This window comes from Notothenia rossii (assembly GCF_949606895.1).
Source record: "Notothenia rossii genome assembly, chromosome: 7".
In the NCBI taxonomy this organism is placed as follows: domain Eukaryota; kingdom Metazoa; phylum Chordata; class Actinopteri; order Perciformes; family Nototheniidae; genus Notothenia; species Notothenia rossii.
In genome coordinates, this window is record NC_136905.1 from 19,600,291 (window position 1) to 19,614,689 (window position 14,399).

The 14,399-nt window shown below is 41.8% G+C and overlaps 1 protein-coding gene across 1 annotated transcript in view; it reads left to right on the forward strand.

Moving 5' to 3' along the window:
- The first annotated feature begins 132 nt into the window (after positions 1-132).
- The window catches only part of itga8 (integrin, alpha 8), a 45,321-nt gene continuing 31,054 nt past the window's right edge, over positions 133-14,399 (forward strand). Inside the window, exons 1-9 of the mRNA XM_079640506.1 lie at positions 133-2,787; positions 3,125-3,255; positions 6,186-6,286; positions 6,984-7,104; positions 8,959-9,020; positions 9,584-9,629; positions 11,505-11,630; positions 11,781-11,825; positions 13,192-13,235. Of these exons, the coding sequence (XP_079496632.1) occupies positions 2,606-2,787; positions 3,125-3,255; positions 6,186-6,286; positions 6,984-7,104; positions 8,959-9,020; positions 9,584-9,629; positions 11,505-11,630; positions 11,781-11,825; positions 13,192-13,235 (858 nt within the window). The 5' untranslated portion in view covers positions 133-2,605. The remainder of the gene's footprint in view (positions 2,788-3,124; positions 3,256-6,185; positions 6,287-6,983; positions 7,105-8,958; positions 9,021-9,583; positions 9,630-11,504; positions 11,631-11,780; positions 11,826-13,191; positions 13,236-14,399) is intronic.

Genomic DNA, 14,399 nt, shown 5'->3' on the forward strand with positions numbered 1-14,399 from the left:
CTCTGTGCTGGGATACCTTTATTAGCATATGTCCTCTGTGTCTTTTCCTCATAAATATCCTGATCCTGACACCCAACCACCTCAGGTTTCAGGATGTCTATGGTCTGCCTGGATCCCCTTAACACTAAATCAAACACCAACTTGTTTTTTGTTCTCCCAAGGGTCTTTAAATGAGTAATTCACTAAATCTCCAAGACATTGAAGGTGACTTAAGGTAATATATCACCCTCAAAATGACCATTCCTATATCAATTTCTCACCCGGTGTCAACATAAATTCTTGTTGAAAATGTCGTTTGTCAATCAGCACACAACTCAGTATTTATCCAGTCGTCTGCTCACTAGTTGCCAAACATAGCTGCATCCAAATGTATGTTTTGACATTTGCTTTTGTTAAACACAACCCCAATTTTCTTAATAATCAAGACATTTCTTAATTTCTCCCTTTGTTCACCGTAGAGGCATGCGAACAAATAGCTGTATTTAAGAATTAATGGTAACGTGCGAGGGACTTTTATACAAAAAGAGATTTGAGGAAATTAAGCATGACTTTAGCTCTTAAGACATAAAAAGCCTACATATTTCTGTTTGCTTGTCATTAAGATTCCCCAGAGAACATAAATGAAATATAAGTGGCTTGTTACTACCCTCGTGTGTGTGTATAAGTATCCACTCAAGACAAGCGGCAAGTTTTAGGAGAAATACTTTATCCCATTTAAGTACTTAGTTGGCTCTGGAGTTTCTAACTAAATGTTTATGCATTTGTGTGTGTATCTGCAGATATCCTGGCTCCAGAATGCATCTGTCCACTGTAGTGTGTTAATGTTAGCTGGGTGTGTGTCTAATGGATTTGTCTAATGCAGAATGTGGGCCTAATGTGTCACAATTGTCTGCCTAACAGTCGCATTAGGAGTTTGTAAAGAGAGACGTTGGCAGAGTGTGTAGAATATAAAGCACTATCATGTTGGTGCCATAATCAATCCAGAATGAACCTGCAGGAAATCCGTGATCGCAGCACTTTGGCAGACAGACAGGACTTAACCTGAACAGTGTGTGAGTGAGTGTGTGCATTCCTGGAAATGAGATATCTGTGAAGAACTTATTGGATGTAAGACAGTGGAGAAAATGATGATAGTCCATGCACATTCTGAAACTGAGCTGCATTTAATGTGAGTTACTTGGCATCCTAACACATGAGGCAGAAGAAGAGGATCTGCTGCCTCCTCACTCCATCATATTCACCATCTTCTACTTATTCATCTTTGTGTGCTCTGGTTTTTTCTCGCTTTTCTCCATAGATTTACACAGAAGCAGATGAGGAAGAACCGACCCTCTTTTTCTCCTTTCTCTCTCTCCCAGACACACACACATGTTCACTTCCCTGTTGCACAAAAAGGATGTGACAATCAAGTTTGTACAAATGAAATGAAACCATGCAAAAGGAAACTAGAAGGGATTGATAAATGGATGAATTGATGAATAGATGTGTGTTGTAGGAGCAGAGCAGGTAGAGGGATGTGAGAAACTTCTCCATCTGGCAGGTCAAAGTTTGGGTTCTCCTCATTCTCTTTACCTCACCTTCTCACCTGGTTCTTATCAACTCTCCTGACAGAAAACACTGTGCTGCTCCACTTTGCTACACTGCAAGACTGGCAGTGGAGTTTAATTCAGCACTAATCATATGTGCCTGTAAAGCTTAGTTTAATAAAAAAAAACTCGAGTTTGGCTCAAAGTGTGTGGGACATTCTCCTATTTTTCTCTGCCCTGCACACGATTTGATAGATTTTTTGGATAAGACATTTTTTTATAGTCTGGTCTCACCCGTCACCTCTTCAAACTGTTTCATTGCACGATATTATTTTCAGCACAAGAGAAGTATGTTTCCTCGGAGGTTTAGTTATTGGGAATATCGCCTGGTGTTGAGTGAAACGGTAACCTGTCCAAAACTGCATGCATTTACACAGCTCAAGAGATTTCTGCCTTAAATCGACATATTAATTAAACCTACCGACACAACTACATCAGATTATGCCAAACTGAAGAAATGCGTCACTGCTTTAAGGTTTAACAAAGTGGTGTAAGGTAGCCTAATATATGAAGCACAACTCTTTGCATTTGTGTGCTTTCTGTGTATAATTCTGCGCTCATTTGACATGGTGGCTGTTAATCTCACTTAATGTTATTTATTGTTTCTGTGTGAAACTCACAATTCGCTGCAGAAAATCTGTCTCTGCCATAAAAGGAGCGGTGACGCGCCCGTCCCGTTGCGCGCTCAGATGTGGTCTGAGTGTGTGTGTGTAAGTGTGTGAGTGTGTGAGTGTATAAGTGTGTGTCTGTGTGTGTGTAGGGGGTAAAGTTTTAAGCAGAGGGCGGGGGCGCGGCTGTGTGTAGTCTTGAGACTCTGGGAAGACCTGGTGGTTTCAGGGTGTCAGGAGGCATTTTGGGGGGAGAGCAGTGACAGCAAGTTGGCGCGCTTAAACTAGGACAAACCTCACCTGCACGGAGGAAACCATCTCTGTCTCTCTCGCTCTTTCTCCCCCTCTTCTGCTTTCTCCCTATTCCCTCTCATTTTTCTGGAATAGTGCGCTCCTTGGTGTTCTTCGGGGATGGAGCGTGTCTGGGACTGTGTTTCCTGCGGTGGGATGTTTGTACTCGGGCTGCTGTCGGTGCTAAATGGAGTTGGAAGTTTTAACCTTTACGCAGAGCATCCTTCGGTTTACAAGGGACCCGATGGAAGTTATTTTGGCTATTCTGTGGACTTCTACCAAGCTTCCTCCGACAGCAACACGTGAGTTTCAGGACTTAGGTTGTCCCATCATGGTCCTGATTACACTCTACCTCCACTTCTAATATAACCTGCAAAAACTTCTGGTCAAAAGAATAGAATCTCAATGATGTGAGGTGAAAACTTTAACTTAGATGAAAAATAAATGCTGCTTTATTCTCTGAAGCTGCACGTACTGTAATAGGACAGGCTAAGCAATTGTTCAAATGTCCACCACACAGAGCAAAACAGAAGTATACAAACAGAAATGGATGAAATTGTGCTTTTTGTATACAAGTTTGCATATATAAACTTTCCTGCATGTCTTGCATGTACCTTGGGTTTCTTTTTTTTCAACCAGGATCAGTGTGTTGGTTGGGGCTCCCAAGGCAAACACCTCTCAGCCTGGTATTGTGGAGGCTGGGGCTGTCTACTACTGCCCCTGGCCTGGACATCCAGACAGCTGCAGACAGATACCTTTTGATGGTTCCAGTAAGTCACTTGAAAGCTCTTTACATTTTTTCATGTCACGGATCAAAATTAATTCATGACAGACCTCCTGCAGGCCCCTCTGGATATAATCATGGCCTGTAAACTCCTGTTGTACAGGGTTTGTCTTGTAGGGCATGGAAAGGAATAACTTCTTTAGTGAACAAAAAGGAAATGTACCTTGTGTTCATGTCTCTGAGGTCTGAGGGGGTCCTTTTAAAGCCATAGGTGGCCCATGTGATTTGGAACCATTGGCTTTACGAACCTGTGTTTCTGGTATGTGTGTGTATGAGTTTGCTCATTTGCTGTTGCATGAATAAGAAAACAGAAAAAGGTGGCTGGCGGGTTTACTGGTACAAACTTACATCATGTTGATTATGGTTTTCAATATATTATCATCAAGGTTAACTGTGTAATCCGCCTATGTTTGTGCTTCTGATGTCTCTGATGCACGCTTTTCCATCGAGTATAGTGTGTGTGTGTGCACACAAGGTAGAGAGAGAGAACAAGTGAGAAAGCGAGAAAGAGGAGGCGGGGTAAACTGTACACACATGGGAATTTAGTTCCCCTTCAGAGGGGATTGGGTGAGGTCTGTTTTTTATTAGATTTAAAAAAAAGAATCCCTGTCTCCTTTCCCCAACCCTCTCGGTCTCCATCCATCTATCTCCCTCTCTCTTAGTCTTTCAGAATCTTTCCGTATTAAACTTCTATCATCTTTGTGAGGACCACAATAAGAGAGATGGAGGAGAAACAGACTTTTTGTTGCACATTTAACCTTGGATCTACAAGAATTTAAGATGCATTAGTTGAGAGCTGTTGGCTTTGGGTGGAGCTGCAGCAGAGATACTGGCATGAGGAAATCAGAAGAAAACTGTTATATCCACCGCTATAAAACATCTATGAATACAATTGGATGATAGCTAGTGCTTCCCATTCAGCTGATGTATCAATGAGCTTCTGAAGCTTAAATGAAGCAGCTGATAGCCGATCAGCTGAGGACGTTATTGTTCAGCCTGAACTAAAGCAAGGCTCCATGCAGATGAGGGTAGACCTCAGTAAGGACTATTTTCTTGGTTCTCCTTAAAGTTAATTATGTGTTATTTTCACAGAAGGGCTTAGTTTGAGTGTTAAGTGTTTGGAGAAAGATTTCAGGTTTGGGGGCTATAAGAATAAACATCAAGGGAACCAATGTGAACGTTGTCATGTGCATGTGTATTCACTAGAGTAGGTTGTTGATTGATGACAGTGGCCACGGTGGATATTTCTAAAGTTACAGCAGACCTTTTATTACAGGTATAAACCAGACAAGGAGACACATATACCCTCAAAAGATATCAGCACAAGTGGTGAACACATGTGTGCACTGTATATCCATACATCAGCCTCACATGTGCCTGAGTGTGTTTATGAACCTGTGTGTGTGTGTGTGTGTGTGTGTGTGTGTGTGTGTGTGTGTGTGTGTGTGTGTGTGTGTGTGTGTGTGTGTGTGTGTGTGTGTGTGTGTGTGTGTGTGTGTGTGTGTGTGTGTGTGTGTGTGTGTGTGTGTGTGTGTGTGTGTGTGTGTGTGTGTGTGTGTGTGTGTGTGTGTTTGTGACGTTATGCAGATGTGTCAAGTCATGCCAGTGTAGTGTGGGGGGGGGTTGAGAAAGAGCTTGATATGGTGATAGTGATTGCATGTCCATGATTAAAGTAAAACAAACCTGGTGTTTTGTTACTTCTTGCTGATCCATTGCTATTAAATCAGCTTCAGAAAGAAATAGATACATGCATTAATCATATCATTGTTTAGAGAAATAAACCCAACTGTTTTTAAAATTTCTTCATAGAAACTTGAAGCAATCTTGCTCTTTTCTCATATATCTACTTCTCATTCAGACACAAATCTGAGAGCTTCACATTAAAGTCAGTCTTGTCTAATACATTATTTCTCATTCACTAACTTTACCCACAATTTCCAAATAGTGAGAAAATAACTTCCTTCCAGCAGTGAATCTGGTTCTTTAACCTGTAGATTGAAGTTATGATGATAATGATGGGCTTTCTTATTCAATATAGTCCCGATTCTTCTTACAAATAAAAAAAACACACACACTGGAAGTAGGAAATATCTACTTTTTATTATGTAAATGATTGTGGGCAAGAAACCTATTCAGAAATAGACGGATTGTGAGTAAACGTTTTTATTAACCACCACTGTACACCTGCCTCTATGCAATATGCTTGTATGTGTGTGTATTTGCGTATTGAAGTGTGTGAGTATGTGCCAGGGGAAGATGTTTAATGTGGAGGGGTCTGCACGGCTCTAAAGAGACCCAGCTGGTCTTTAATAACGCTGGAAAATATCTACAACAGAGAAAAGACACACATGCACTCACACCCATACTGACACTTTATTGTTAGTCGGCTGGGAAATGCTTGTGTGTGTGTGTGTGTGTGTGTGTGTGTGTGTGTGTGTGTGTGTGTGTGTGTGTGTGTGTGTGTGTGTGTGTGTGTGTGTGTGTGTGTGTGTGTGTGTGTGTGTGTGTGTGTGTGTGTGTGTGTGTGTGTGTGTGTGTGTGTGTGTGTGTGTGTGTGTGTGTGTGTGTGTGTGTGTGTGTGTGTGTGTGTGTAGCAACCAGTTAGAGAGTAAGTGTTGTTACTTTTTATAGGAAAAGCTTTGACTGCAAAATAAAAGCCCCCAGCATCCTGACAAATGTCTGTTTCTCGGGGGGCAAATGGTGTTTTGATGTTTGTTATAGGCCTGTTTAAGACTGTGGCTGTTTGTTCTTGCTTATCAAGGACAAATGCTTTCCACTTACTCGGGCAGAGCTTCAGGCCTGTATCCACATTACCACATTCAATGTCAGCTTTTACTGGCGTCATTATGAAATGTCTCTTTCATTCTCTTCTTTATGTCTTTTCCACTTCCCCTCGGTCTCCGTCTCTCTTTCCAGATAACAGAATGATAAAGGTAAACGGCACCAGGGAGCCTGTGGAGTTCAAGTCTCATCAGTGGTTTGGAGCCTCTATCAGGACACACAAAGGGAAAGTGGTGGTGAGTGAACATGACATCATCTGATATCAGATATAATGCACCTGTATCATACATGCATGGAAATGACAATTTACAGACACATTTTGGGGCTTTTCTAAGTCAGTATTTCTTTAAACAGCAACAGAGGTGGGAAGTAGTGGAATACAAATACTTTGTTACTTTACTTAAGTACATTTTTCTGGTATCAGTACTTTACTCAACTACTTATTTTTCTGGCGACTTTTTACTTTGACTTCTTACATTTGTAACACAAAGACCTGTACTTTCTACTTCTTACATTTTCAAAACAGGTTAGTTACTTTAGTTTTAATCTGTGTTTGGTGGTGTGACCTTTATTATTTAGAGTAATTTCGTGCCAATTGATTTGAACACGATCCATGTATCCATCATTTCCTGGTCTTCTCTAAACAAAAGGGACCAATGAGAACTTTTTCATCGAAAATCGAAACATTCATTAGCTAACAGTGACATTATTGTTCTATTAATAGAAAGGGAGGTCAGTTACTCTATAAAACAGTTGTTAGTTATGGGTACTTTTTACTTAAGTACATTTCGAAGCCCATACTTCTTTACTTTTACTTGAGTAAAAAAGTTTAGTCAGTACTTCTACTTTAAACACGAGTATCTGTACTTCTACTTGAGTAAAGGATGTGTTTACTTTTGCCATCTCTGAAAAGCAGTGTTATTTGTTGTGCAGGCATGTGCTCCTCTCTACCACTGGCGGACACTGATGAGCGGGGAGAAGGAACCAGTGGGAACCTGCTATGTTGCCGTCCAGAACTTCAGCGCCTACGCAGAGTACTCACCCTGCAGGACCAGTGAGTCACTCGTCAGCCCCCTCTCAAACTGTCTCCATCGCCCTTTTCCTTTCCAATTTCCCTTCCTTTTGTTTTTCTCCTTCTCTCTCTGCTGTCATTGTGACCACAAATTAACCATAGCATTCAGAATACATGGATTCAACAGACGTTGTCCTTACATACCGTATCTTGCATCTGAGTTTTAGTCATAATATTGCATAAAGTTTAAAAGCAGTGAAACCGATTTTTATGTCAGCCTATAAAACGCAAGTTTAGGCTAGGGAGTTACCCGAAACTTTTCTCCCTTATTCTGGTGGGATCTAGCAATGGAGATAGTTTATTTGTTCAGGTTTTGGTGAATACGTCTCTTAGATTCATTCCTCCAAACCACTATAATTAACATTCATTATATTGTGTTTATAGCATTGAAATGTATATTGAAACAATTCATTCCTGTAAAATCAGCCTGTTGGTAATCCACTGACTTCACAACAGTTGTGCTTGACACTAATATCTACTGAAGAAATACTCCATATGAACTGTTAATAGCATGTTTTATGGGTATGTAATTTATTTCAGAAAACACTTTTTGTTATATCCAATGGAATGCTCTTAACATCCTGATAGCAATGAATATGTTAAATGCTTTGACAATAAATACATTTAAAAAATGTCATCTGTGGAAGCCGTGGCGCTGTAAAAAGCACGACCAATCATCTGAGCCGGCCCGGCTAAAATAAGTGGATGGCCTACCTGCCTGTCAGCCTTCCATCTGTGCACAAACTTATCTCGTGCCCTCATTGGTCATGTGTGCATTCGTGTGTGTTGGAGGAGGGGCTCTCTAAGGAAGAGGCAGATTTTTTTTCGGTTGTGTATTTTCAAATTCTAGCGCACTCGAGCTGGTTTCTCCAAAATTACATACCCCACCTTTAAAGACAAAACTCTGTGACTCATAGTGTATCTGCCAAATCTCTCTTAGAAACTGCCCAAATAAAGCCTATATGTCTAGATATGTGCATTCCTGTAGTGCTAGCAGACTGGTAAACGTGTTGGCTTGATTTTCTCTCTCTGTCATAATTTTTCTGTCATGGGTTCTGTAAATGGGATTCATGGGATTTTCCTAGCCCCCTCCCCTTCTTCATCTCCAGTTTTTATCTTTTTCTTCTACTTTCTTCCTGCGACCTCTCTCACCCTTAAGAGCGATATGAGGCACCAGCAGAGTACGATAAGGAGAAATGGAGGCTATCAGGTGGCACATCGTAAACAGCAGATCAAACACAGCCCTTATCCTCCACTCCATCATCCGCTCTGCATAAAAGAAAATGTCACACTCACATACACACAGATTCATACTGACCCTCCCTCTAGTAATGGAAGCTTGTTAAAGATCTCTATGTTAGAGTTAATCTCGTCTCGAGTAATCACATTGAAAACTCAATTATTCTCAAAAGGGGAATAACAGAGAGGAAGCATTTCTTTATTATGTGTGCAAGTAAGATTTTTCTGCCTCCAACAGCTGTTTCGCTTCATCTTAACATTAATAATCTACGACCGCTCAGACTATTACAATAACTCAAACTTTGCTAACATGTGCACGTGTGTTGTTACGCATCATTAAGCTTCACCCCAGGGTGCCTCTGAACTGTAGAATAATTTATTATGTGCACATACATTCTGTGTGTTCATGTGCAGTTTAACGCAGCGAAGAAACACACCTCAGTGATTCTACAGCTTTATGGAAACAGTAATGAGTTTTCTTTATTTTTTTACAGTTGTAAAAACGTTTTATCTGATTGTAACGCTTTGTTCCGGAACATTTTAACTAATAAGATGCTTTTTTTCAGAGTTTGAAATGTATGTTTTTGTGGTTTTCAGATGATCCAGACCCAGAGGGACAGGGGTTTTGCCAGGCTGGCTTCAGTGTGGATTTCACCAAGGTAAAGATTGCTGCAACAGTCATACTCTTTCACCATGACAACCCCCTGCACACATCTTGTCCCCCGTCAGAGAACAGGAAGAGGGGTTTATTCAAAACATGAGACTCCCCTCTGAGATTTATGGACCCTTGGAAGATGAGAGCAAGTTTGTCCCTAGAGGAGCCTCCACTCATGATGTGACCCATTGCCTCTGAACACAATAGACCATACACACACACACACACACACACACACACACACACACACACACACACACACACACACACACACACACACACACACACACACACACACACACACACACACACACACACTAGTCCGCCTGCTGACCAAATGTACATTCTTCCAATGTATAGTCAATGTGAACTTTGGCCTCTGTCTCATGGTCAAACTCTACCCTCCTGTACAGGAAGCTGTCATTCTTCCCAGGATGTCAACAGGCATGACAGCCGGACTCAAAATGTCTATGCACACACATCTACACAAGTTCTTTCCCCCTCTAGTTTGAAACAGACGCAAACATATGTCACATGACTAACCCTCACTAATTGTATTTATTCCAGGAAGGAATGCTGGTGGTAGGAGGACCTGGGAGCTTTTACTGGCAAGGTAACTGCAGCCACAGTGTCTAAGCCTGTGTTTGGTTTCTTTCTTGCAATGATTTCATAAATGGGAAAGTGATCAAATGAGAGAAAAATAATGGAGATGAGTTTAACAGTCAGAACAGCCCACATATACACACATGCGCTCAGGCACACTTGCCAAATCTTCACTTCCATTACAGGAGTCTTACATAGGAAAAGGTGAAAGAACTGTGTCTCTTTTTCCTCACGGCTCTCCTTAACTTTTTCCTTCGGTCGCTCCTTTTCTCCATGTCGCCTTCTGTAACAGTGTAACAGGAAATGGGTGTTTGGGTTCCATAATGAGCTGATCGGGGGGTAATGGAGTGTGGAGGTACTGCCCCTCTGCCCCATGATAAAGTGCAGAGAGACTTGAAACACTTTAAATGAGAGGAAGAGGCTGTAGGGGTGAGAAGGACAGGGGAGAATTTAAAGACTGATAGAGTAGAAAGAGCAGGGAGGACAGCGCGAGCGTTAGATGATTGTTAAGGAGATGACAGAAACAAGTTGCTGCAGGGAGAGAAAGATGAGACTTGAGCGGTCAGACACATAGAGAGAGAAGAAGACAGATGGGTCTTCTGCTCAATACGCAGAGATGGTAGAGTAGAGGGGTGACACTTCTTAATAGGTGTAGACACAGCAAGATTGTGTCAGAGTTCAGCTGCTGAAGTGTGGCGCTACTCCCACAACTCCAGGTGTGTGACAGTGTGTGTGTTAGAGGAGTTTTGCAGATGTTCGCAGGGAGAAGAGAGACAATGACTTATGAGTTCCACTAATTTCTCTTTCCTTTCTTTTCAACTCCCTATCCGTCACGTAACAGCTCTTCATTTGTTTCGAAAAAAGTAAAATCCCTCGCTAGATATTGACCACTCAGTGATGGATGTTTAAAAACTGCTATACAATTATTATGTTGTTATGGTTTTGGGTTGTTGTTTGGCATCGCTGCTTTTATTTCATATGGTTAAATAATAAATGTCCAGCATATAAGTCTGCACTGGCAGGCATAACAGACAGTCTAATGGACTGCTCCCTCTCTCTGCCCTCAGCGTGGCAAGGCTGGCTGCCTCCAGTTAAAACATTTCCTCCGAATGTTTATAAAAGCACTCAGCCTGGATTTTATGGGCTCTAATATATAACGATTATCTTCAGCCTTCAGCCTGAGTCATCTTAATAAAAAACTCAACCCTTCTACTGTATATACATTCTTGTTATCTCTGGATAAAAAGGCCACTTCAAATGAGCTGCAATGACTTATGTGTTAACAGTTTGTAACACGGTGTCTCATCAATCAGATAGAGGTTTAATAATGAGTTGATATAGTGATGTGTTATTCTGGGAGATAAACCTATAGTGAAGGGTGAGGGATAAGAAAAGGGAGGGTGGTGAAAGAAGAGTCGGAGGGAGGGTTAAGAGGGCACATTGCCTCCCTGTCGGTGCACATGCGCTCAACCTTTAAGGAGGATTTATGGAAGGTTCAGAGCAGCCGTAGATACAAATCATTTGTTTGTTTGACCTCTTGTTCAACAGCAGAGGAAGATTGTTGTTTGTGCGTGCTCAGCTATAATTCAGAATCCCTGCTGAGGAGAGGACAGGCGTTTTCCTTTAAGAGAAACAAAGTAGGATCTTCCAGCTTTTCCTCAGCCAACGATGTGTTTTAGCTCTCCTCAGGGAAGACTTGCATGTGTCGTTAGCTCCGTGCAGCAGGTTTCTATGTTTCTTTAGCAAAGGGCAGCGGTGCTCCGGGCTGAAACCACTGGCCGTGAACAGATGTGACCCTCACCCCTTATTTTTCCCTCACCCAACTCTCACACTGAGTGTTTGTTTTTCTTTATCTATTTATCTCTGTGTGTGTGTGTTTGTGCAGGTCAGGTAATGACAGCGGGGATAGCCGAGATACTGAACGGCTACTCTCTGAAGGCAGTGCTGAGACGGGTTCCAGGAGAGAAACACACTCGAGCTGCTGAAGACACACACGACGACAGCTACCTCGGTAACATGCATTTACAAAACAAACACACACAAACCGTTTTCATCTGAATAGCTTTCACACATTGCATTACACACACAGTTTACACAGAGCATTGCAGACTGAGTTTTCACCAAGGCTGTGTGTCATCATGTGCAACCAATTTCTCTCTAGGTTACTCTGTGGCAGTGGGGGAGTTTACAGGAGACTCTGAACAAGGTGAGAAAGCCAACAATTCATTACAACTAACCACATGCTGCACCAGATGAATCCCTCACTTAGAACATCAGCAGGCACCCTGATGCAACGTCTGAAAGCATCAACACTTTGTTAAAGCTCTCTATGGCCGAGCGCCAGGACCACTGAGAGGGGTGCTACAGGGTGAGGGATAGGGAGTGGACAGCTGGGTGACAGTGTCTTGGTCTGAACTCAGAGGCAGTAATGAAAACCGTCTCTGTATGTCTGGGTCGTGACCCTAAGGGGACAGGACTTCGGGAACTGCTGATAAAGGGATTTCCTCTCCTCTATTTTGACTGATTAGAATGATTAGTGGCAGACCTCTTCAGGTCTAGAGTGAGTCCAGAATCTCTTCTGGGCTTGAAATATTGAGTGGGATGAGAGACAGGCACGCACACACAGGATTTCTTTCTGAAAGATGTGCAGGATGGGAAAACTGCACAGGGTTATTTTTGCCAAAATAAATATTAAAAGTTATGATGACAGGAAATGTACAAGTCGTTTTATTTGTTCCGCTATACACTCTGGTGACTTGCCATCCATTTTTCAGCACCACAAATGAATCAAAACAAAAGATTCAGCTCTTTTATTAAAGAAAAATATCAAATGTGTCCAACCGCAGTCACGCTACATCAGTTTTTTAAACTATTTAAACTATTTTCTTTATTGCTTTTTCTTCAAACACTGTCACCACACACTTACTGTTCTGTAGCTCTGTCACACACATGAGACCCTCCTCTCCCAAACGCCGCTCCAGCTTTCCATTCATAATTTCCTGTCTATCAGAGCCTCTTTGATAATCACCATTTAGTGGGATCTTTAAGGGACAACTTGCGTTTACATACCCCCATAGCATACCAACCCCACATATGAACCCCCTCCGGCACAACACATGTCAGGGGGTCTTAAAGTGAGCCTTAAGAGGTTACACATGCCCGTTGATGTGATGTGTTGTGGTACGAAACTTGTTGTGGTCTTGTTTGCCAAACCCCCTTCAGACTGGGGAACTGGTCTTAACTGGGACTTCTGAGTGAAGATGGTGCTGGGAAGTTCTGGTTTATAGACTTGAGGTTGAGCCTATTGGGTAGAGCTGGAGGGCAGGAAAGGGGGGACCCTGTCTTCTCTCTCTGGGTGGGTCCCTTAGATCGTCCCTATAAGTCCACAGCTCCACACTCATCAATCAATACACAAGCACAGAGCACCCAATCACTCAGCAGCACTTTGCCCTTCTGACATGATGGGCTGGGTAGGGGATTTGAGGGTTCAGGCCTTTGACAAAAACCTCTATAAGTCTTTCTCACACATTAAAATGCTAATTTACGTCTTTATTTGTTTCTGTGTTTCTCAGAAGTGCTAGCCGGAGTCCCAAGAGGAGCACAGAACTTTGGATATGTAAGTATGAACTGACAAGCAAACCCAGAAAGAAAGAAGTTAGTTTGGTATTCCAGCAGCAACCGTTCTTACATACAGTTGACATTCGTTGCATTATAGTACACAAATACTAGTATTGAATATAATAATTATGTGAATCATATATGGCCTTCGCAGCCCCCTGATATCAGCCCAGTGGAAAACTTATGGGAGATTTAGCTGTGTCCGACTTATCTCCACCACCACTATCATCAAGGCAAGAAATTAGGGAATTTATTTTGGAAGGATGTTGTTTATGCCTTCAGAATTTGTCCAGAGCTTTGTAGACTCCATGCCAAGCATTGTTTAGTATCTGACTTCTGTTTCGCCCCCCCCCGCCATCTGTATGCTATTTAAACTTGACATTTCTTAAATGATGTGTGGCAGTCTATGACCTGAGTGAGATAAGAAATACAGTGTCTTTGTATACATGTATGTACGTACGTGTATGTATGTGCATGTGTACATGTGTGTGAGTATGTACACACATGTATGTGTATATGTATATGTGGGTATACATATGTGAGTATATGGGTACATGTATTACTGTTACTATTCTTTATTTCCTTATCTAATAATTGTATTTTAATATTATCTTCTACATTACTTTACTTTTACCTATACATGTATCTATTTATTTAGTTAAATGTATTTAATTTACTAGCTAGGACCGGGAGGGGGGGAAAGGGGAAAAAAAACTGTATAAATGTAAACTCATTGTGCCTGACTCAATAAAAAGAATATTTAAAGAAATACAGTGAAGGCACACACTCAGACAATAAAGTATTCTACATGCATCTGCTTTCAGTGTTTCATATATGATTCCAGTGTTTAATGTGCTCATAGATATATATGAATTATCTACATAGCTGCGAGACATACTGTATGTGTGTCCATGTAGACTGTGGTGTGTCTCGTGTTCTCTTATGGGAACATGTCCCCAGGGCTGAGAGTGTCAATCCTCCCTAATGACGCACAGCTTCCGCTGCATGTGGAGGGTGGTGACCCCACCTAACCCCACTAACCCTTCTCCACACAAAAACGACCCTTAACCCTAACCTGCAGTGCAACTCTTTACACAGCACACACACACACACACTTTGCAACAGTGTGTTTTATGTCTGGACATTGTGGTACGATTGTGCT